Genomic DNA, 21,680 nt, shown 5'->3' with positions numbered 1-21,680 from the left:
GCGCAGATTGCAGATCATGACCCATGCTCGCATTACACAAGTATTCCTAATCCTAATTGTTTTCAAATTTGATTGAGTGAAGTCTGTGTCACTACAGACCCGGGACTGTACAGCGCAGTGGACGCTTACGGCTATCCCACGGATCCATTCACTTTTTTTAATTGTCTGTATGTTTGTGTTTTCCTGAGTATGATGTCCTGTCTGTGTATTTGTTTTTGTGTGGTGCAGTCCCCCTGCACTTACTATTAGAGTTACATTCCCCTGGAATCCAGGTGGCGCTTATCAGAAAACATATCATGGCTGGCTATCAGGTGTAATATGTTATAAGCACAAAACCATTTATTTCTTAGTTGTATTTATTTACAAATTAACATGACATTGGTGGCTGCTACCAGTCGTTTTTTCCGTCTCTATATTTTGAGCCCAGAGGCTTTTATTGTTTGCATAGTTCTGCTGGTCCTTTACAATTCGTTGACACACGTCAAGCCGATTTGGCAGGTTGTTCAAAAAGCAAAAGTAAAATTACAACTCAAATGGCGAGGACAAAAAAACGTTGCTAACATTGATGGAGAATCGCCTGATGACAAGACAAAGGCATCCTGGCAACTTCGTAGAGAGAATGTTGCAATTTATGCGATTCAGGGCAGGCGACCGCATATGGAGGATCGTTTTAACGTAGTCAATGATTTTGAACATACCAATACTTCTATTTATGGTATTTTTGATGGACATGGGGGAGAGGTAATTTTTGTTTTGGATTAATTTAAGATGATTAGAGTAAGATGGTCACAGATGGACACATATTTAGTTACTAGTAGTACTCTACATGTTAAAACTAAACCGTTTCTGTCTCAACATAATTTGAGAAGGTTTAAAGGAGCTAAATCGCTAATATTTGGGACCTAGAAATTGACCCAAAATGGGTCGCAACGCATATAAAAATGTAATCTGATTGTACATAAACTGATTTACATTCAATTGTTTCCGTTTTGACCCTTAATTCAAATCAGTTATGTCGAGCGAAATCCGGCCTGTGTCTCAACCCTATAGCAATTTCTAGCGTCTGGTTATTCCAGTCTATTGAGCAGGTTCTCCAGTTGAATATGTCTAGCCTCGTTCTTTCTGGTCACTTGTTGCAAATGACGCTAAAACGCACTATGGTACTAGATTCGTGTACCAATGGTAAAATGTTTATTTTGTCTTAAATATTGGATATCAGAAACCTGTCTTTTCCTGGTAAGATCACAACATCAATGTTGATTTGAATTGACAAATAATTCGTATTTTCAACGTGTATGACTTTGCATGATATTGAGTTAGAGACTTAGCTACTTTGATATATACTCAGCCAAATTAAAAACTTGACACTGATGAATTTCAACAATTTTTTTTTACCATTTTTACCATTGATTTCGCCTCGTTATCACTTGAAACTACGCTTTTGTTTTAGTTTAAAGATATACTCAGGCAAATTAAAAACTTGACACTGATGAATTTCAACAAATTTTTTTTTCTGGTAAGTCAAATAAATTTTAAAGTGTTTCTAACGATAGTAAGTAGTAAGAAGCCTTTAATTTCATAAAATTGTAAATTCATGTGGATCACGTGACTTTTGAGCATATAAAGATGAAAAACACGTGCAAACACAAACTCGCGAGGTCAATCGATGCAAGTTTGCTTAAACTGAACACGCACACGTAACTTGAACTGGAAAAACAAATTAAAATTGTTATTTTCATCTTTGTTAGAAAATGCAGCACCTTTCAAATGTAGAACGTCTACGTGCTATAGGTAGGCTCTATGCTGGTCAGTCTGTGGTCACTGTTGCAAGAGCCTTTAATTGTTCACGCTAGACAATAATTAATCTTAGAATGAGAGTGCTTCAAACTGGAACTATTGCCGACCGCCCAGTCACTCCAGGAAGATCAAGCAATACGATTACGTCATCTTAGAAACAGATTTGTCACTGCAACCTCCACAAGTAGAGAGATGTTTGGTGGAAGGGTAACTGCACAAACTGTTCGAAATCGCTTGCAGGCTGCTGGTCTTCGAGCTCGGAGGCCCTATAATGGACCAATATTGACACCTCTTCATCGCCGTAACCGACTTGTGTGGGCCACAAGACACATAAGATTTACTCAAAGACAGTGGAATTCGGTTGTCTTTAGTGACGAATCTCGATTCACTTTGAGATTTGCCGATGGCAGGGTCGGAGTGTACCGCAAACGAGGTGAACGTTACGCTCAAGTATGCGTCAGAGAAGTTGACCGATTTGGTGGCGGCAGCGTCATGGTTTGGGGTTCTTTTTGTGCACATGGACGTTCTCCTCTTGTTGTTGTCCAAGGGAACTTAAATGCTGTCCATTACAGGGATCAGATTTTGCAACCTGTTCATCTTCCGTTTATGCAGAGACATGGGCTGGACTAACGTTTCAACAAGACAATGCTCGACCCCATACAGCAATTGTTACCCAGAATTTTTCAAGAAATGCAGGTGTCCAAGTCCTGGATTGGCCGTCGCTTAGTCCCGACCTTAATCCTATTGAACACATCTGGGACGAACTGGGTCGACGTGTTCGTCAGCAAGTGAATCCACCATTGAAGTTGCAGGACCTTCAACATGCTCTTGCTGAGCAGTGGCGACGCCTTCCTCGGGTAGTGTTTACTAATGTTCTGAGATCCATGAGAAGACGTTGTGTGGCAGTACGAGACGCTAGAGGAGGCCACAACCGTTACTAAACACTTTATTCCGATTGTTCTCCAAGTCTGTGAATTTCATTTTAGGGGGTACTGTGACATCACGAACGTTATCAATGTCAAGGACTTTCGGCGAGACGTATTCTTGCTTTCTGTTGATGTCAAGGTCGTCTGTGCACAACATAACACTAAAATAGTTGCCTTAAACCAAATATTAAAAATCTAGTCCCAAAAATCCTGAGTGTCAAGTTTTTAATTTGGCTGAGTATACATTATATGTAAGACTAAGAGTTATCTTGATATGTATTTCAACTGGGTTTACAAATTTACATATAGTAGCCTACACTGTAGACACAGAGATTTAGATTACATGGTGTTTCAGACTCGGGTACATGTAGGTGACGCTTCATACTCGGATAGGTGACTTTTCTGACTCAGGATAAGTTTAAATGAAAGGTTAAAACACAAGTCAAATGTCAATTCTGTTTATAGTAACACACGGTCATTTATTTTATAAAATAATTAATTATATAAGGTTTTTTTTTCAGCTATTTCAGTAATAGGACCAAAATTGTGGTTAATATGTGAGTGTCCTGAATTTTCAGACAAGTCATTTCTGGGTGCCATCTTTGTTTTTTTGTAAGACGAAGTAGTATATCACTGCGCTGATGGGCCATACATCAACCCTTCTCAATAGTTTTGTGGCACTTATCTCATTCTTATTGTATGGTTCCGATTGGCCCTATCAATTAAATAAAACAAAAGACTTCAGTTTAACAGTTTCAGTGAGTTAGCATCAAGTTCAATTGTCGCCGAATAAATTTTAAAAAAGACAACTAGCAATGTTGGGTTGTTTGTTTTTGTTTTCAATCTTTTACTAGCGATTATTGCAATAAATAAAAGACAACTAACATATATTTTTTTATTATTCTTAAACATGCATTATGCAAGAGCTAAATCTGCCTATTGCAGGTCTTTCTTTAGGCCTGAAATGTTTTCTAAAATATTAATTAGGCATTAATTAACTGATCCAGGCCTTAATCAACTCTCGATGGCATCAGATTTCTCCAATATTAAATAGATTAGAATGGTTCAGCGATACTTTGATTTAATCAAATATGGAAGACCGAGGCTTAGCTTCGATCAACCAGTACGGTGGTTGAAATTATTGCACACGTCTGTCAAACCTTCAAAGGCTAATATCTTCGCTTGCAATAGAGTAATTTGAATGAAATTTTCAAATTATTCATTTTACATCATCTACTTTCGAACTATTATAGCAAGAATGGCTAGTTCTTTATCTAAATCTTACATAATGTATCTTTAATAAGCTGTCAGCAGCCTCACCTAAAACGAAAAAAACCCAATCCTATACACACAAATTTTCAACAGTCTTCTATTTATTCATCGAATCCGAAACGTCGCTGGACCGAGTCCGAAAAGTAAGTCCAAGCCGTCATCAAACCAAGTCCCAAATGTTGTTTGCATTGAGTATACAAGGTCCCTGGACCGACATGTCGTGCTACCGTGATTTATACCCAGAAAATATCTTTTATGTTGTAAAATTCACATACGTTTGAATGTGGAAGAAACTGATTCTCTAGTTGGATATTTGATATCTGGACGGTAAGGGTTATTTTACCATCCATTTTCATTATTTACTGACCAAAAGCTAAACCTCACATTTATGCCATTTCAATGTACATAAAATGGAAGATTCTCTATCTTTCACTTTGCTGAAAGCAGGATGATTATTTGCCATTATCTGAAAAGAAGTGTGAGCCAACTGCCAAAATTTTCTGTACATGGATATTTTACTGCCTATACAATGATAAGAGCATTCATTGTGGGACTATTTATTTTTTAAACAATGAAAATATCGAGTGCTGGTATTTTTGATGAACATGGGAAAGAATGATCAATTAGTTATCAAAGGATTTTTATACGCCCACATTTTCATGTGAACGTATATTGTCGTCGCCCCTGTCCATCCCGACGTCCGTCCTTCCACAATTTGTTTGTGGACACTCTACAGGTCACAATTCTTATCCGATTTTGACAAAACTTGAAATATAGGTTTATCTCCAAAAGATCTCGGTTCCTTTCGATATTGGCATGTATCGGATCGAAACTTCATGGATTATGGCCCCTGTTTGTATGAAAAATCAAGTTTTTAGCTTTTGGACACTATAGAGGTTCCTTTCGATATTCACGCATATCGGACCGTAACTTCCTGAATTATGGCCCCTGATTGTACGAAAAATAGCGTTTTAGCTTGTGGACCCTATAGAGGTCATAATTTTTATCCAATTTAAAAAAACGTATTATCATATCACCGTTACACCCTAAGGATGGCTGAGTTCAAATTTCGTGAAAATCGGCCTAAAATTGACAGACAAAATGGCAGCCGTTCGTTCTCAAATAGCTTAAAAATATGGTATATCAAGGTTGTGGACCCTATAGAGGTCACAATTTTTATCCGATTTTGTTGAAACTTGAAATGTAAGTTTATAACACAAAGATCTTGGTTCCTTTCGATATTGGCGCATATCGAATTGTAATTTCCTGAATTATGGCCCTTGATTGTATGAAAAATCACTTTCTTTTTAGCTTGTTTTCGATCCATCTCTCGAAAATGTGGGCGTATCCTGCCTGGAAGCCACTGGTTTTGTTGGGCAAATAAAAGTGCTGCACTGTATATTCAAATATATTCTTATTAGGGGTGGGCAAATGGAGGTCCGTTTTAGGTGACGAGTGTTTTCTAAGGCCATTTCGGCTGCTGAATCCGAATCTGATTAGATTTTTGATATGTGACGTAATTTAAGGTTGGTTCAGTGGCCATTTCCAAATGGCCGGCAAAAATGGACTTTTTTCGTCATTATTGTAAGGAAATATTGAAACTAGTCGTCTAATATGTGCTAATGTATGTTTTTATAGGTCGGGGATACAGAATGAGACGAACTTAGATACAAAGGAATAATGGTTATACTACAATGGTACTTTTTGTAATTTGTTTTCAGAAAAATCTGCATTTTTGCAGAATAACGCCGATAATTTGTTCATATCTGTGATGTCGGGTTATTCTATCTCAGATACCATAGCAACTTAGAACAGCTTGCCAACTTCCCAACAGGGGAAGGCAACACCCTGGACATCAACCAACCTATTCCATCTTATGGCAACACTGACCATGACATAGTCCTTCTAGACATGTACTCTACGGCTAATTAAGTGACTAAAACCCATTCGCAGAAAGCTATACCTCTGGAAACGAGCAGACATACAAAGAATCAAAGAGGATCTCACTGACCTTACCGTTTCAGTTATAGTCACGGAAAACGTTGATATAACATGGGAGAACCCCAAAGGGCAGACCATCGCCAAAAGAGTCCCCTCCAAGATGACGACTTCTCAATACACAAATCTCTGGATAAACACAGATATTAATAGAGCCATCAGACGGTAACAGAGGGCTTACAAGAAGGCCCGCCTTACTAAGAAGAATCAAGACAAGGACCTTTACAAGAAGCTACATAATTACCTTGAAACCACGATCAGCAGTGACTATAAGGAAGACTCCAAGAAGTAAAGGCCAAGAAGCCACTTGAGTAGCACCACTCAAAAACAAGAGTGACACCCAGTAAAAAGCCAACATACTGAATCCACAGTTTGAATCAGCTTTCACTGCAGTGTTCCCACCATGGCATCCATCAAACTTGATTGGAAAGGTGTACATACATTTGAAACTTCTGATGAATTTGAAGCTCCATTATGCAACTGGACCAAACACAGTCCCCTCCTTCATCATCAAAGCTGTAGTCACCAAATTTTCACCTGCCCATACACAACTCTTCCAGATGTCACTCGACTCGGGCATAGTCCCCAAGGATTGGACAGAAGCCAATATTCAAGAAGGGAGACATACATCAGCCATGGAACTAAACGCCGGTGTCACTTGCCCACATCACCTGCAAGATACTGGAGCATATATTGCATAACAGTATAATGCAGCACTTCGACAAGAGCAGCATCTTGTGTGATAGTCAGTATGGTTTCAGGAAGTGTCGCTCCTATAAGACACAACTGATCTCTACCATACAGGAAATAGGCTCACCCGTAGCCAAGGGAAAACAATTGCACATCATACTCCTGGCCTCGCCAAAGCGTTTGACAAGTGCCCCATGAAAAGCTCCTTCATAAGCGTGAACATTACGGAGTAAGAGGCAACTCACTAAAGTGACAAAAAAGACACCAACAAGTCCTACTCGGCTGAGCAATATCTGACATGGCTCAGGTTACACCAGAGTTCCACGGTGCACTGTGCTTGTATTGGTCCATAGCCTTCATCAACGATCTACCAGAATCCATAAAGTCATCCCATTTCAAGCTTATTGTTGATGACAGTCTCTGGTAGTGGGAAACCAGACAGTCTTCGATCTTCTCCAGAAAGATCTCACTGCATTAGAGACATAGGAAAATACGGGGCAGATGTCCTTCAATCCATCCACATTGCTCCAAAGAACAAGAGGATACTATTCAGCACGGCTTTGTCGATATACTTCACCAGAAGTACTTACGAAACGGCGACTCTCGCACCTGAGAACAACACAGATTCTACCAGGAGAGAGTATAAAACTTTCATTGAACTATTTATGGTCTGGGAAGATCCCAGTTCAGTATCAGTACAAAGAAATCTGAAATGGAATAACCCGACATCACAGATATGAACAAATTATGCACAATTATCTGAACAAAAATGCAGATTTTTCTGAAAACAAAGGACAAAAAGCATGATTGCTGTATAACCATTATTCCTTTGTATCTAAGTTCGTCTTATTTGGTATCCCCGACCTTTAAAAACATACATTTGAACATATTAGAGGACTAGTTTCAATATTTCCTTACTTTTACGATGAAAAAGTTCCATTTTTGGCGGCCATTTTGAAAATGGCCACTGAACCAACCTAAAATGACGTCACATATCAAAAATCTAATCGGATTCGGATTCAGCAGCCGAAATGGCCTTAGAAAACACTCGTCACCTAAAATGGACCTCCATTTGCCCACCCCTAATAAGAATATACTTTTACGATGAAAAAGTTCCATTTTTGGCGGCCATTTTGAAAATGGCCACTGAACCAATCTAAAATGACGTCACATATCAAAAATCTAATCGGATTCAGATTCTGCAGCCAAAATGGCCTTAGAAAACCTAAAATGACGTCACATATCAAAAATCTAATCGGATTCGGATTCAGCAGCCGAAATGGCCTTAGAAAACACTCGTCACCTAAAATGGACCTCCATTTGCCCACCCCTAATAAGAATATACTTTTACGATGAAAAAGTTCCATTTTTGGCGGCCATTTTGAAAATGGCCACTGAACCAATCTAAAATGACGTCACATATCAAAAATCTAATCGGATTCAGATTCTGCAGCCAAAATGGCCTTAGAAAACACTTGTCATGTGGGAAATCGATAAATGTTGATGTCATTTGCCCACCCCTATTCTTATTTAAGTGAATTTCTATTTCAGTTTGCAGCTGATTTTACAGAGAAGACATTGTTTAAATGTTTAATGGTGCGATTATTAAAAATAGCATTAGGGGAAGAAACAGAAGATATATCTGGTATGATTACAGAGGAAATGCTTGAGGTGGATAAAGAATTATTACAATTAGCTAAAGCTAACCTGGAAATTTCAGGTGAATATTTTATTTTATGTAAATGGCTCTCATAGTTTTTGGACAATCTAAGTTATGTATGTGTAATATAAAACTTTTACTTTATAAGCTTACAGCATCTGCACCAGTCTAGAAGATGTCAGGTTTTTTTTTTTCTCAGAAAAGTTGATAGAACAGCACATCATGCAGTGATCATGAGTTAGCAATCCATGAACTCTAGCCCTTATAGTGTCCACAAGATTTTCTGATAGTATCCTTACAAGAAAATCCATAATGATAAATGATAATCTTATGAAGCTATGAAGCTTGTAGTTCTTTCTTACCCATCTTAACACTATCCAAAGTGTTTTCTGTATTTACAAGTCTATATACAAGCAAAAGAACAATAAATCCTTTTTACAGTTTTACAATTTTATCCCTTCAATAGCAATTCTCAATAATAATCAGTTGTGTAAAACTTCATGTTTATAGACATTAACCGCAATCATTCAATCAAAACATTGTATCAAATTACTCATTCTGTTTTCACTGACCTTAACTGTACTGTGGAAGTAAGTATCTCTATAATTGTTATTGACAAGTTAAATACTGATAGTTATAACAAGGTGGACATTTTAAAAATAATCAAGGACAACAACTCTAAAAGTAATTACATGTATCAGCTTCTTCATCACTACATATTAATCTCCAGTTGGATGATTTCTTAACCTATGATGGCTTTAACAAGATTTTTCAAATTGATCAAGGTGACAACTCAATGGGATTCTTCGTCTCATTGCCCTGTGTATAAATTTAAAGTAAATTAAATAATAACTTTAGCCTCTAGAGCATGCACAAGATTTTTCAAATTGATCAACTGGTCGTAACTTCGAACAGTAATTAATAAAGGATTTAATATGGAATGTGATGGGACATTATATAAATAACATAAATATATGTTTTGTAAATAAACTATTTTTTTAAAAATTAAAATGTTTCTCTGCAATAAACAGTAATTGTAGCCAATATCATTGTGTCCGGTGAATCATCACTAATGAATAGTCAGAAACATTAGTGTCAATGAAAAAATGTTCTTGGTCCACAGGACCACAACCACACTAGAAAGTAACCAGCGGCTGCCAGGCAGGATACGCCTACATTTTGCAAGAGATGGATAGAGAACAAGCTAAAACAAGAAGCTATTTTTCGTGCAATCAAGGGTCATAATTCAGGAAGTTACGATCCAATATGTGTGAATATCAACAGGAACCAAGATCTTTGGGTTATAAAGATATATTTCAAGTTTCATCAAAATTGTGACATCTAGAGGGTCCACAACCTTATTATACTATATATTTACACTATTTGCATACGAGAGGAGGCCATTTTCTCCAGCAGTTTTAGTCTGATTTTCACAAAATTCGAACTCGGCCATCATTAGGGTGTAATGGTTATATATTCAAAGATTTTTTTCAAATCAGATAAAAATTGTTACCTCTAGAGTGACCACAAGCTAAAAACATGATTTTTCGTACAATCAAGGGCCATAATTCAGGAAGTTATGATCCGATATGCGCGAAGTTTGAAAGGAACCCAGATCTTTGGGTTATAAACATGTATTTCAAGTTTCATCAAAATTGGATCAAAATTATGACCTCAAGAGGGTTCAGATCCTAGATATACCAAAATTTTTACACTTGCGTATGAGGGGCGACCATTTTGTCCGGCAGTTTGGGTCTGATTTTCACGAAATTCGAACTCAAGTGTCATTACAGTTTAATGGTGATATATTCAAACGTTTTTTTTAAATCGGATAATAATTGTGACCTCTATTAGGACCACAAGCTAAAAACGCGATTTTTTGTACCGGTACAATCAAGGGCCATAATTCATAAAGTTATGATCCGATATGCACAATTATCGAAAGGAACCAAGACTATTGGGTTTCAAGTTTCTTCAAAATCATATGAAAATTGTGACCTCTTAGAGTGTCCACAAGCAAAAAACTTGATTTTTCGTACAACCAGGGGCCATAATACATGAAGTTATGGTGCAATATATGCCAATAACGGAACCAAAATCTTTGGAAGATAGACCTATATTTAAAGTTTCGTCAAAATCAAATAAAAATTGTGACCTGTAGGGTGTCCACAAACAAATTGTGGACGGACGGACAAAGGGAACGACAATATACGTGCACATGAAAATGTTGGTGTATAAAAATATGAAAAATAAAGTAAATTAGGTATTTGCATGACTTTTGTTCTGCCAACTGGAATATTTTATCTGCCAAAAATGTTTGATAATTTTATTTCCCAGGTAGACCTACTATAAAAGAATTATCAGTTCATACAATCAATACATTAGCCCAGTTATGAGATGATTTACTACGATCAGATTTCATTTTTGGTGATTTGAATCTTTTAGCACACCGTATTAAACAATATATTTTCAGTATTTACACGTCTTCGAGAAGAATTGTCGGCCATTTTGTTTATTTCCATTTATTGTTTTAAGATGAAACAAATCATCAAATAATCACCTCATGGATTAAACATACATTATGCAAGAGCTAAATCTGTCTATTGCAGGTCTTTCCTTAGGCCTGAAATGTTATCTAAATTATTAATTAGGCATTAATTAACCTATCCAGACCATAATCAACTCTAGATAGCATCGCTAGCCTACGATCATTAGTGGATTATGAGCCGATTTACTGCATAACTTTCCTTCACGATTTAACGATTAAATGGATAATCCCGACTATGCTGTTTATCGTACTGACTTTAGTAATGATGATCGAGGCTCTAGGCAGAAATTTTAGTCACTTAGTTCTCAGTTCATAGTGGATCAATTTGAATGAAATTTTCAGCAAATTGACTTTACATTATCTAGTTCTTAACTATTATAGTGAGAACTGCCAACTTGTTATCGAATCTCCTATAATGTATCTTTAATTATTAGGATTACATAATGACTTGAGATAGCCTTTATATATATCATTGGCAATTATCAATCAATTATAATCATTAATCCAAGACAATTGATTAGTATTACTCAATGACACAGTTTGGGTTATCAGCCAGTTGATTTGTTTATAGTATGCTGCCACATGGTTGTGATTGACATTCAACGAACTGTTCAATCTAGGATACGATTAGAATTTTAAGATTTTTTCCGCCACATCTCAAAAAGAATCGCAGGTACTCCAAAACATTATCGTCAAAATCAAATTTTAATTGCCACTTTCTTTTTTTTATCGCAAATTGCGCCTGTGGTGACCGACAGCTTCAGTCCTGTGAATATCTGATTACTCGTCACTAGACATTTAGTTTTGAATTTCAGTCTGACTTAATATTTGTATGTTTCAGGCACGACAGCACTAGTTGCCTTAATAAAAAATGGAATCTTAACAGTGGCCAATGTTGGAGATTCCCGTGGAGTTATCTGTGATAAAGAAGGAAAAATGTTACCATTATCTTTTGATCATAAACCACAGCAGGTATAAATATAATGGAGAAACTACATTATGTTCTATAGTGAAGAGGTTATTCTAAACATAGTAATCCTGTTTTGAGCTCCATTACAGATTGTTTTGGAAATTTCAACATTTTAAAGTGAATTGTTGCACAAATCTAAACTCCACCAATTATCCTTATAAATGTTGTTACAAAAATGTTGTTAATTCACTGTCACATTAAATATACATTATGCAAGAGATCAACTCTCGATGGCATTGGATACTTGAGATTGTAACTAGATTAGAATAGTTCACCATTTAAAAAAATTTAATTTAAAAATGAGGAAGTGCAGCTTAGTCTCGAATATACCAGTGCCCTGGTTACCACAATGTACACATCTTGTCAAAACTAAAAACAGTGATAACTTGGCTCAGAATGAAGTAATTTTCAATATTTTTATTTTAGATTATCTATTTTTGAGCTGTTATAGCAAGAATGGTCAGCTCTTTATCTAAATCTTACATAATGTATACTCAGCCAAATTAAAAACTTGACACTCGGGATTTTTGAGACTAGATTTTTAATATTTGGTTTAAGGCAACTATTTTAGTGTTATGTTGTGCACTGACGACCTTGACATCAACAGAAAGCAAGAATACGTCTCGCCGAAAGTCCTTGACATTGATAACGTTTGTGATGTCGCAGTACCCCCCTAAATGAAATTCACAGACTTGGAGAACAATCGGAATAAAGTGTTTAGTAACGGTTGTGGCCTCCTCTAGCGTCTCGTACTGCCACACAACGTCTTCTCATAGATCTCAGAACATTAGTAAACACTACCCGAGGAAGATGTTACCACTGCTTAGCAAGAGCATGTTGAAGGTCCTGCAACGTCAGTGGTGGATTCACTTGCTGACGTTCACGTCGTCTGCGGTACACTCGGACCCTGCCATCGGCAAATCTCAAAGTGAATCGAGATTCGTCACTAAAGACAACCGAATTCCACTGTCTTTGAGTAAATCTTATGTGTCTTGTGGCCCACACAAGTCGGTTACGGCGATGAAGAGGTGTCAATATTGGTCCATTATAGGGCCTCCGAGCTCGAAGACCAGCAGTCTGCAAGCGATTTCGAACAGTTTGTGCAGTTACCCTTCCACCAAACATCTCTCTACTTGTGGAGGTTGCAGTGACAAATCTGTTTCTAAGATGACGTAATCGTATTGCTTGATCTTCCTGGCGCTCCCGCCCTTGGACGGTCGGCAATAGTTCCAGTGTGATAAAAATAAAATAAAACCAAGTACGAATAATCCAAACCATCAGACAGAATTCGAAGTCCTAAAAAACGTTATAGGCAAAATAGTGTATTCAAACTCTCATTCTAAGATTAATTATTGTCTGGCGTGAACAATTAAAGGCTCTTGCAACAGTGACCACAGACTGACCAGCATAGAGCCTACCTATAGCACGTAGTCATTCTACATTTGAAAGGTGCGGCATTTTCTAACAAAGATGAAAATAACAATTTTAATTTGTTTTTCAAGTTCAAGTTACGTGTGGTGTTCAGTTTAAGCAAGCTTGCATCGATTGACCTCACGAGTTTGTGTTTGCACGTGTTTTTCAGGTTTTTCATCTTTATATGCTCAAAAGTCACGTGATCCACGTGACTTTACAATTTTATGAAATTAAAGGCTTCTTACTACTTACTATCGTTAGAAACACTTTAAAATTTATTTGACTTACCAGAAAAAAAATTTGTTGAAATTCATCAGTGTCAAGTTTTTAATTTGCCTGAGTATATCTTTAAACTAAAAGCGTAGTTTCAAGTGGTAACGAGGCGAAATCAATGGTAAAATTACCATTCCCTGTAATATACATGTATAATGTGTCTCAAAATGAAAGTTTCTGTGTTATCGACTTTGTGAAACAGGGATTAGCTGTATACCACATACCAAAATAGGGAGCAATGGTGACTCAGTGTATAAAGTGTTAGCTCGATAACCAGGAGATCTCTTGTTGACATGCATGTAAATTTATACCTTGACAGTTGGAATTCAAAATAAAGAGAGGATGGTAGTGCCACTGTCCAGGCAACATTTCCCTTATACTGGACAAGTCAATCAAGTTTTGAGTTGATGAAGAAAAAATCAAATTGTGGTTATGAAATATTTTCAAACCAGAATAAATCACTTGATCATGTCTTTCTGTAAATACAGCCCTAGTGTAAGTCCACAATCACAATCAACCAGTCTACCTAGTGACAAAGAATGGGGAAAACTACTTCTGGACCAGTTTGCACAAATTGTCATTTTTTGACAATTCAAATAAAATGAAATATGGTTTAACGTCCTACTTTTCTGCACCAACAGGGCAAATTGTCATTTTGTGACTAAATCAAGTATATTGAAATAGGCTTTAGGCCGCAGTTATTTAATTGTTTGTTTCTCATGACTCGCTCGCATGTCCGTTTTCATCCCTTATAATTACGCAGTTCCATAATTATTTGGTCAAATTTAGGGAGGTCACAAATTCATCCTGTAAAATTTGTAAAACTATATTTGTTTGCCTTCAAATATTAACAATGAATTGACACATTAAAATCGACTATTTATCGATAAACATGACACTGTAGGTGATTAGTAAAGTCTAGTAGGCTAGAACCTGAAAAAATATACGAAGTCCATACACGAAACCGGAAGTTAAAAAAGCTGTATCATATCTGTAATTCTGCAGCATTTTCTTTCACCAAAGACGACATACATACTTCATAAGGCACTTGTCAAGTAATAACATTCATGGAAAGATATAAATGTCTTTAAATTAGTGCTAAAATATTTTATTTACGTGACTAGCACTCTGTGACCAATGGTTCCAAACCTGGTGCCATGAGATAGTCTCGATCATGAGGTAAGCCTACCGACTAATTGTGACTACATCACGGTATTTTATTAACCAGGACACTCTATAAACACAGTCTCAAAAGGACACAAAGATACTAATAAATGTGAATACTTTGATGAAGATAGACAAAATTATAAAAAGTATTTATCATGATGCCATTTGCCGATGGGGTCGAAGTTGAAGACAATTAACATACAGGTTATTGGTACTATCTTCCTTCTTGGTTAGAGAAACGAACACATGTGTAATAAATTCTTTGGACTGACATGATCTAACTAATGTTGTATTCAAAATTCCAAAGGTATGCTTTTAAATATTTATGTTAGAACAAATCATCAACCTGATTGGAACAAACGGTTAACTTAGAAGCGTATCACTAATAAATAGACCTATTACATACATGTATTATGATCAAGTCTTCCGATGCCCAGCTATTTTGCAACATATATTTTAATCTATAAAAATTTTATCAAATGTGAATAAATCGCAAACGCCAGTTACCGTTTGGTTTTCAATGACCAAGTAACCGACATTAGTTCATTGCTGAAATAGAAACAGCATTAAACTTAAAAATTTTAAATTCCATCTCAATAATTAATAATTACCTCATGTAGCATGTATATTTCACAAACACAGATCATGAGAAACAAACAATTAACCGCGGCCTTAACATCCTACTTTTCTGCACCAACCGGGATAATGAAGAGTATTATTACGTCTAATTTCATTGATTTTTCAGTTAAAAGAAAGGAAAAGAATTCGTCAAGCTGGTGGTTTTATAAGTTTTAATGGAGTCTGGCGAGTCGCAGGTGTTTTAGCTACCTCAAGAGCTTTAGGGGATTACCCGTTAAAAGATAAAAATCTAGTCATAGCTGAACCAGATATATTAACTTTTGATCTTAGTGACCTTCAACCTCAATTTATGATTTTAGCCACAGATGGACTATGGGATTGTTTTAGTAGTGAAGAAGCTGTAGAATATATCAAAGAGAGGTTGAATGAACCTCATTTTGGTGCCAAGAGTTTGGTTTTGCAGGCATATTATCGTGGTTCTGTTGATAATATCACCGTTATGGTGGTGAATTTTAAATTAAAACAAGTATCTTCGTTTGGTATGAATGATTGGTGATGATTTGGGTGATTGTTTTTTTTTTATTTTATTTTGAAATCTATACATCCGATATGTTGACGTGAATCTCAGTAGAAATTTATGTGTACAGGCTACACATCTGAATTTGAGAATTGTCTATTCACAGTATTGATTGGCAAATGATTTAAAGATAGTTTCCCCACCAAAGTATTTATCGGGTGGTTATTTCCACTAAAAGTATGGCATTCTGGTATGTAATATGGAAAGTAGAGACACCCAATCTTACTAGAAAAAAAGGATTCCTTGAAAAACCCATGGAGCATGCACAGGACAAAAATGAGAGGGTTTCACTAATCGGCATCCTGACGGTTAAGGTCTGTTGACTCAAGTGACGTCATTGGTTACACACATAGATGTCTGAGCTCTTGTCGTTAGGGAGCACTTGATGTATATGTTGACAAACTCGATGGTGAGAAGACGTGGAAATAGTGAGATACTTGAACACCAACAGTTTCCGAGATGAAAACCACGGAAAAAGACTTGGACAGGGAATAATCTGAGTATTTAATTAGGCTTGGATATTTATGATAAATGGACAGAATTAAAGACTACATCATCTTTTATATGTAACGAATTCTCTCCAGGCTTCACACCCATTGCTAGGTACCTCAATAGCCAAGTCATGTGACACAAACATAACCTCTTTTAATAGATTTTTTTTTATAGTTTAGGGTATTTCCTCGCGAATACAATGTTTTGAGATGGATTTGAAGTAAATTTTTGATAAACCAATTAGTTTGAATATGTTTTTAGTCTAAATATATCGCCAAATCATCCAGTTTGTATGTGGAAGGTATCTTTAATTACAGTATATCTTAACTCAACTATATATATGCTATTGGTAGCCATGGTGACACCTGCCTTATACTGATATGAACCACGCTATATTGAAGTAGAATAGTACAGTACCATATTTTAATGTGGAGTGTAAGTCGAATCGTATTTAAGTTGATGCAAGATTAGTCTGGAGGCTCAGTGCGGAGGGGTGTCCAACAAATGGGCACAAAACGAGACCCAACTTTTCTAGAGTAAAATTTTGCGAAGAATACGATGCCAAGTGGTAATCAGTCTGCCGTTGGGGTGTTTTCGAGATATTCGGGGTCAAAGGTCAAATGAGGTCATTTGCACTGAAAGTGAATGTGCAGCCATTCTTGTATCACGAAAACATACTGAAAATGATAGAAAGTAACCAGCCTTTCAATAAAAATGTTAACTTGCTAAATTCACCATTATTCTTTGTGACCTCGTAGGCCAAAAGATCAAATTGTCCGTTTTTGCACTAGTAAAATTTAAAGCAATAAAATATCAGCATAGAATATAAAAACTAAAGCAAAACCTGTTCTTATTAATAAAAGGAACATTTAAAACTTATCTGTAGGTGGTCTTAGCACCGTACATTTACTTTAGAAAGTCGAAAAAGATTTTGCATAACAGAACCAAAACACTTCGAAACCTGTTTCAAAAGTACGTAAAAACTGTCAAATCAAAATCTCTCTTATTTAGTTTCACAACGATTCCTATACATCATGAAACTAGTTGTGCGAAAAAACAATTGAATGGTTTCATGGCCGAACTCCAGCCTGCAGGCCGTGTCACAAAGTCTGCCAAACTTTTAACCAATAACATTTTAGTCAGGTCAATATGGAAAATACCCCCTCAACCCCCCAAAAATTGCTACCAAAGGTTTCTCAACTGATTCTGGTAGGGTTTAGTGTACTTTATAACATACTAAAAGTTTGTCAAAGTAGGACCCCTGGAAAAGTGTTTTTTCAAGATGGCGTCAAAGATGGCCACCGAAACGTCTTAAAATGATCATAACTATGTAACTATCAACTCAAATTTGATGATCATGGTGTATTTCGCTAGGTTTTTTGGGGCAAAGAACACATTAAGGTCTTAAAATGATCATAACTATGTAACTATCAACTCAAATTTGATGATCATGGTGTATTTGGCTAGGTTTTTTGGGGCAAAGAACACATTAAGGTCATTAAAAATGATGTTGGCCTTTTATGTTTAAATTGGCCGCCAACACCTCCAAATGACCGCAAGTCCATAACTATTGACTCAAATTTGATGATCTTGATGTCTATCCCCAGAGTTATGGCCCTTGATCACTTTGAAAAATCTTGTGGACACTCTAGAGGCTAAACGTTAGCATGGGGCAGAACTTTATAAAAACCAAACAAATTCTAATGGTTTTCTGATAATTACTTCATGAGTTGTTACTCTTAATCAGATTTTAGTGTATTATAAATATTTCATTACCGAAAGAAGTAAAAATATGCGACAACACTTGTTGACTGCCCGGACGATTTAGCTGCTGTGGGTGTATGTTTCATTGCCTGGCAACCTATCTTTATATTGAGGTCTTGCATTGTTGTCCTTTCACAATTCTTGTAAGCACTCTACAATAGTTTTCGAGAAAAAAAATCAATTTGCTGGGATTGTCTTGACTAGTCTTAAGGGAAAACCCTATTGAAATTTATTGTCATGTATCGATTTTTCGCAGCGCTACTGCCTCTGTCAGTTACATGTCAATAGTTTTTATTTATTTTTTCTGATTTCAAACTTGCTGGGATTGTTTACCTGGACTTAAGGAGGAATCAATTTTCAGGGATATTTCAAAAAGCTTTTGGTAGTGTATATTCCTTGTCTGGCAAATCTATGTTTATACATTATATTATCTCAGCTGTCAAAATATTTGAAATCTCCCCAAAATTGTATTGATTTGGGTGCATTCAAAGTAATTCTAAATGACTTAAATTTCAATGCTTGTGCTCATATGCTCCCATTCAATATCGCGTTTAGGTAATTTATGAGTCCCCACACCCTTTCATACATCCATCAGGTGCCACTAGGTACAAGTCGTAACCATGCTGAAATATTGGCGTTTGAAATGGCTGAATTTTTTGTGCTGAATTTTTCAGACAAGGTGAACAATATACTCCTTTAAGTTAAATCTGTGACTGCTTTATTGAATTAATTTGACTTATAATGTATTATGTAAATGTATTGTTGTCTTACACCCACTTGGAAATGTGGTCGTTTGCCCACCTATGTCCATCCATCGTCCACAATTTCTTGTTAACACTCTACAGACTACATTTATCATTTAATTGTTTTTATACGCCCCCATTTTCATGTGGACATAATGTTGTCGCCGTGTTTGTCCACAATTTGTTTGTGGACACTACACTTCACAATTTTTATCCGATTTTGACATAACTTGAAATATAGGTTTTATTTCCAAAAGATCTTGGATTATATCGATATTGGCATGTATTGGACCGTAAATTCATGGATTATGCCCCCAAATTATACGAAAAATCAGGTTTTTTTTCTAAGAGGTCACAATTTATATTCGATTTTGACGAAACTAGAAATGTATGTTTATAAGCCAAAGGTCTTGATTCCTTCGATATTCGCACATATTGGACCGTAACTCCCTTGATTATGGCTCCAGATTGTTTTTATCTTGTGGTCCCTCTAGAGGTCACAACTTTATCCAATTTAAAAAAAAACCATTCAAATATATCACTGTTACACCATAATGATGGTTGAGTTCGAAATTTGTAAAAATGGGATCGAAACTGCCAGACAAAATGGCCGTTATTTATATACATTATTAAATTAAATTAGCAAACCAAAGAATTTTAACAAGTTCCTCTAACTACTTCTAGTATTGTGGCCCATGTGAAAATTTTGTAGAACCTTATGAATGCACACCAACTACAAAAGTAAACACCCGATCTGTATGCAGTTATGGCCCTTGTTTGACTTTGTAGAATCTTGTGAACGCTCTAACAATAAAAGTTATCATCTGATCTGTATGTGATTTAAATCTGTTATTTGAATTATTAAAACAAAGAAGTCTATCGAATTTCAGACAATTTCCATTAATTACTTCTAATTCATAGAACCCGGTGAATGTTCTAACGACAAAAGTTATCATCTGATCTGTATGAAATTCATATGCGTTATTTAAATTAGTAAACCTGAAGAAGGTGATCAAATTTGAACAATTTATGTTCCTATTTCTAGAGTTATTTACCTTGTTTCACTTTGTAGAACCTTGTGAACGACAAAAGTTATCATCCATATGCAGTAAATAAATGTCTTATATATGCCCCCATAGGCCCATTACAAACAAGAGAATAGATATGACACAACCTTTGTCAACTGCTCGAACGAATTAGCTGTTGTGGGCATATTTTTTGTTGCCTGGCAAACTATATTTTTATACGCCCACATTTTCATGTGGACGTATATTGTCGTCGCCCCTGTCCATCCGTCCGTACACAGTTGTTTTTGTGGACACTCTACAGGTCACAATTTTTATCTGATTTCAAGGAAACTTGAAATATAGGTTTATCTCCCTAAGATCTTGGTTCCTTTCGATATTGGCATGTATCGGAACGTAACTTCATGGATTATAGCCCAAGATTGTACGAAAAATCACGTTTTTAGCTTGTGGACCCTATAGAGGTCACGATTTTTATACGCCCACATTGAAATGATTGTTGTCGCGTCCGTCAAAGGGTCCGGCGTCCATATCCGATTGACTTTAAATTTATACACAGTGTTTAAGGTCATGGACGAAGAAGCCTATTGATTTTCAGCGATTTTCGATAATTACTGCCAGAGTTATGGCCCTTGATCACTTCAAAAAATCTTGAGGACGCTCTAGAGGTCAAAGTTAATATCCAATTTGACTTTAAATTTATACACAGTGTTTAAGGTCATGAGACGAAGAAGCCTATTGATTTTCAGCGATTTCCGATAATTACTGCCAGAGTTATGGCCCTTGATCATTTTGAAAAATCTTGTGGACGCTCTAGAGGCTAAAGTTAATATCTGATTGACTTTAAATTTATACACAGTGTTTAAGGTGATGAGACGAAGAAGCCTATTGATTTTCAGCGATTTCCGATAATTACTGTCAGAGTTATGGCCCTTGATCACTTTGAAAAAACTTGTGGGCGCTCTAGAGGCTAAAGTTATCATCCGATTGACTTCAGATTGACACACAGAGTTTAAAGTCTTGAGACGAACAAGTATATTAATTTTCAATGAATCTTTATGACTTGAACAGCTAAATCCATTATGTTAAAGTGCACATAAGATGGAGGAAAAACTTTTTAATGCGTTTAGCCAGTGGTTACTATATCCACTTTACGGCAAGTTCACGCCAATCTGGTTCAAAGTCGTAAAAGTAAACCTCCCGTAAAAACGACTTTGCCAATTATCGAAAACACTCTTAATCCCCTCAAATGTTTATTCCTTAATTGCCGATATACAGCCGGCGTGTGTATTCTTTAACGCCTGAAGGATTCCTTAATCCCCCTAATTAAATAAATTAATTGACTACGGAATAATTTGTTTTGTAATTCATTTTAATTTAAGATCCAATTTAGAGTGCCTACAACTTTTAAACTTTGAAGTCTTGAACTCTTAATTATTTTTTTACAATATGGAACCTATTGGACGAACACTTTTAATATGTAAATAATATACGGGTCCAGCTATGTGGTTTTTACTGCGAGCACTTAGCTTTTCCACATAAAGTGTAGTGTCGTTAATATTTGCCATTAATTAATCAATCAGACTATAAAAGTTATACAGGCATGGGTCATAAATTAATTTACACGTTGGTGTTAGCAGTGAGTGTTAGTCGAATTAAGAATGTTGATTAGGTAATTATCTTTTTTTACGCCGGCCAGATCAAAGACATCACTCTAGGTGGAACGCGTGCGTAATACCTCACGAATGAACTAAGAGTAGAATCGTACACAAACTCATCAGTTGTT

The 21,680-nt window shown here is 36.2% G+C and overlaps 1 protein-coding gene across 5 annotated transcripts; it reads left to right on the top strand.

Moving 5' to 3' along the window:
* Positions 1-19,753, top strand: LOC130010819 (protein phosphatase 1L-like). Of its 5 annotated transcripts, none has more exons than XM_056098934.1 (4): positions 1-40; positions 8,235-8,403; positions 11,733-11,863; positions 15,460-19,753. In XM_056098934.1, the coding sequence occupies exons 1-4, from the start codon at positions 17-19 to the stop codon at positions 15,847-15,849; spliced, it is 714 nt and encodes a 237-aa protein (XP_055954909.1). In that variant the 5' UTR covers positions 1-16; the 3' UTR covers positions 15,850-19,753. The 5 variants fall into 5 exon arrangements, with proteins under 5 accessions (XP_055954909.1, XP_055954986.1, XP_055954891.1 ...); XM_056099011.1 differs by lacking the exon at positions 1-40 and adding an exon at positions 144-167; XM_056098916.1 differs by lacking the exon at positions 1-40 and adding an exon at positions 263-741.
* The last annotated feature ends 1,927 nt before the right edge of the window (positions 19,754-21,680 follow it).

The sequence above is a fragment of the Patella vulgata genome, chromosome 1, assembly GCF_932274485.2.
Source record: "Patella vulgata chromosome 1, xgPatVulg1.2, whole genome shotgun sequence".
Taxonomy (NCBI): Eukaryota; Metazoa; Mollusca; class Gastropoda; family Patellidae; genus Patella; species Patella vulgata.
The sequence above is the reverse complement of the archived record's forward strand: the minus strand, read 5'-3'. Positions and strand labels throughout refer to the sequence as shown.

Bases quoted from the DNA above. Each gene is read 5' to 3' on its own strand.
- LOC130010819 (XM_056098916.1), top strand. From the start codon at position 373: ATGACATTGGTGGCTGCTACCAGTCGTTTTTTCCGTCTCTATATTTTG. The intron at 742-8,234 runs GTAATTTTTGTT...TTTCTATTTCAG, and splicing joins TTGATGGACATGGGGGAGAG to TTTGCAGCTGATTTTACAGA. The intron at 8,404-11,732 runs GTGAATATTTTA...TGTATGTTTCAG, and splicing joins AGCTAACCTGGAAATTTCAG to GCACGACAGCACTAGTTGCC.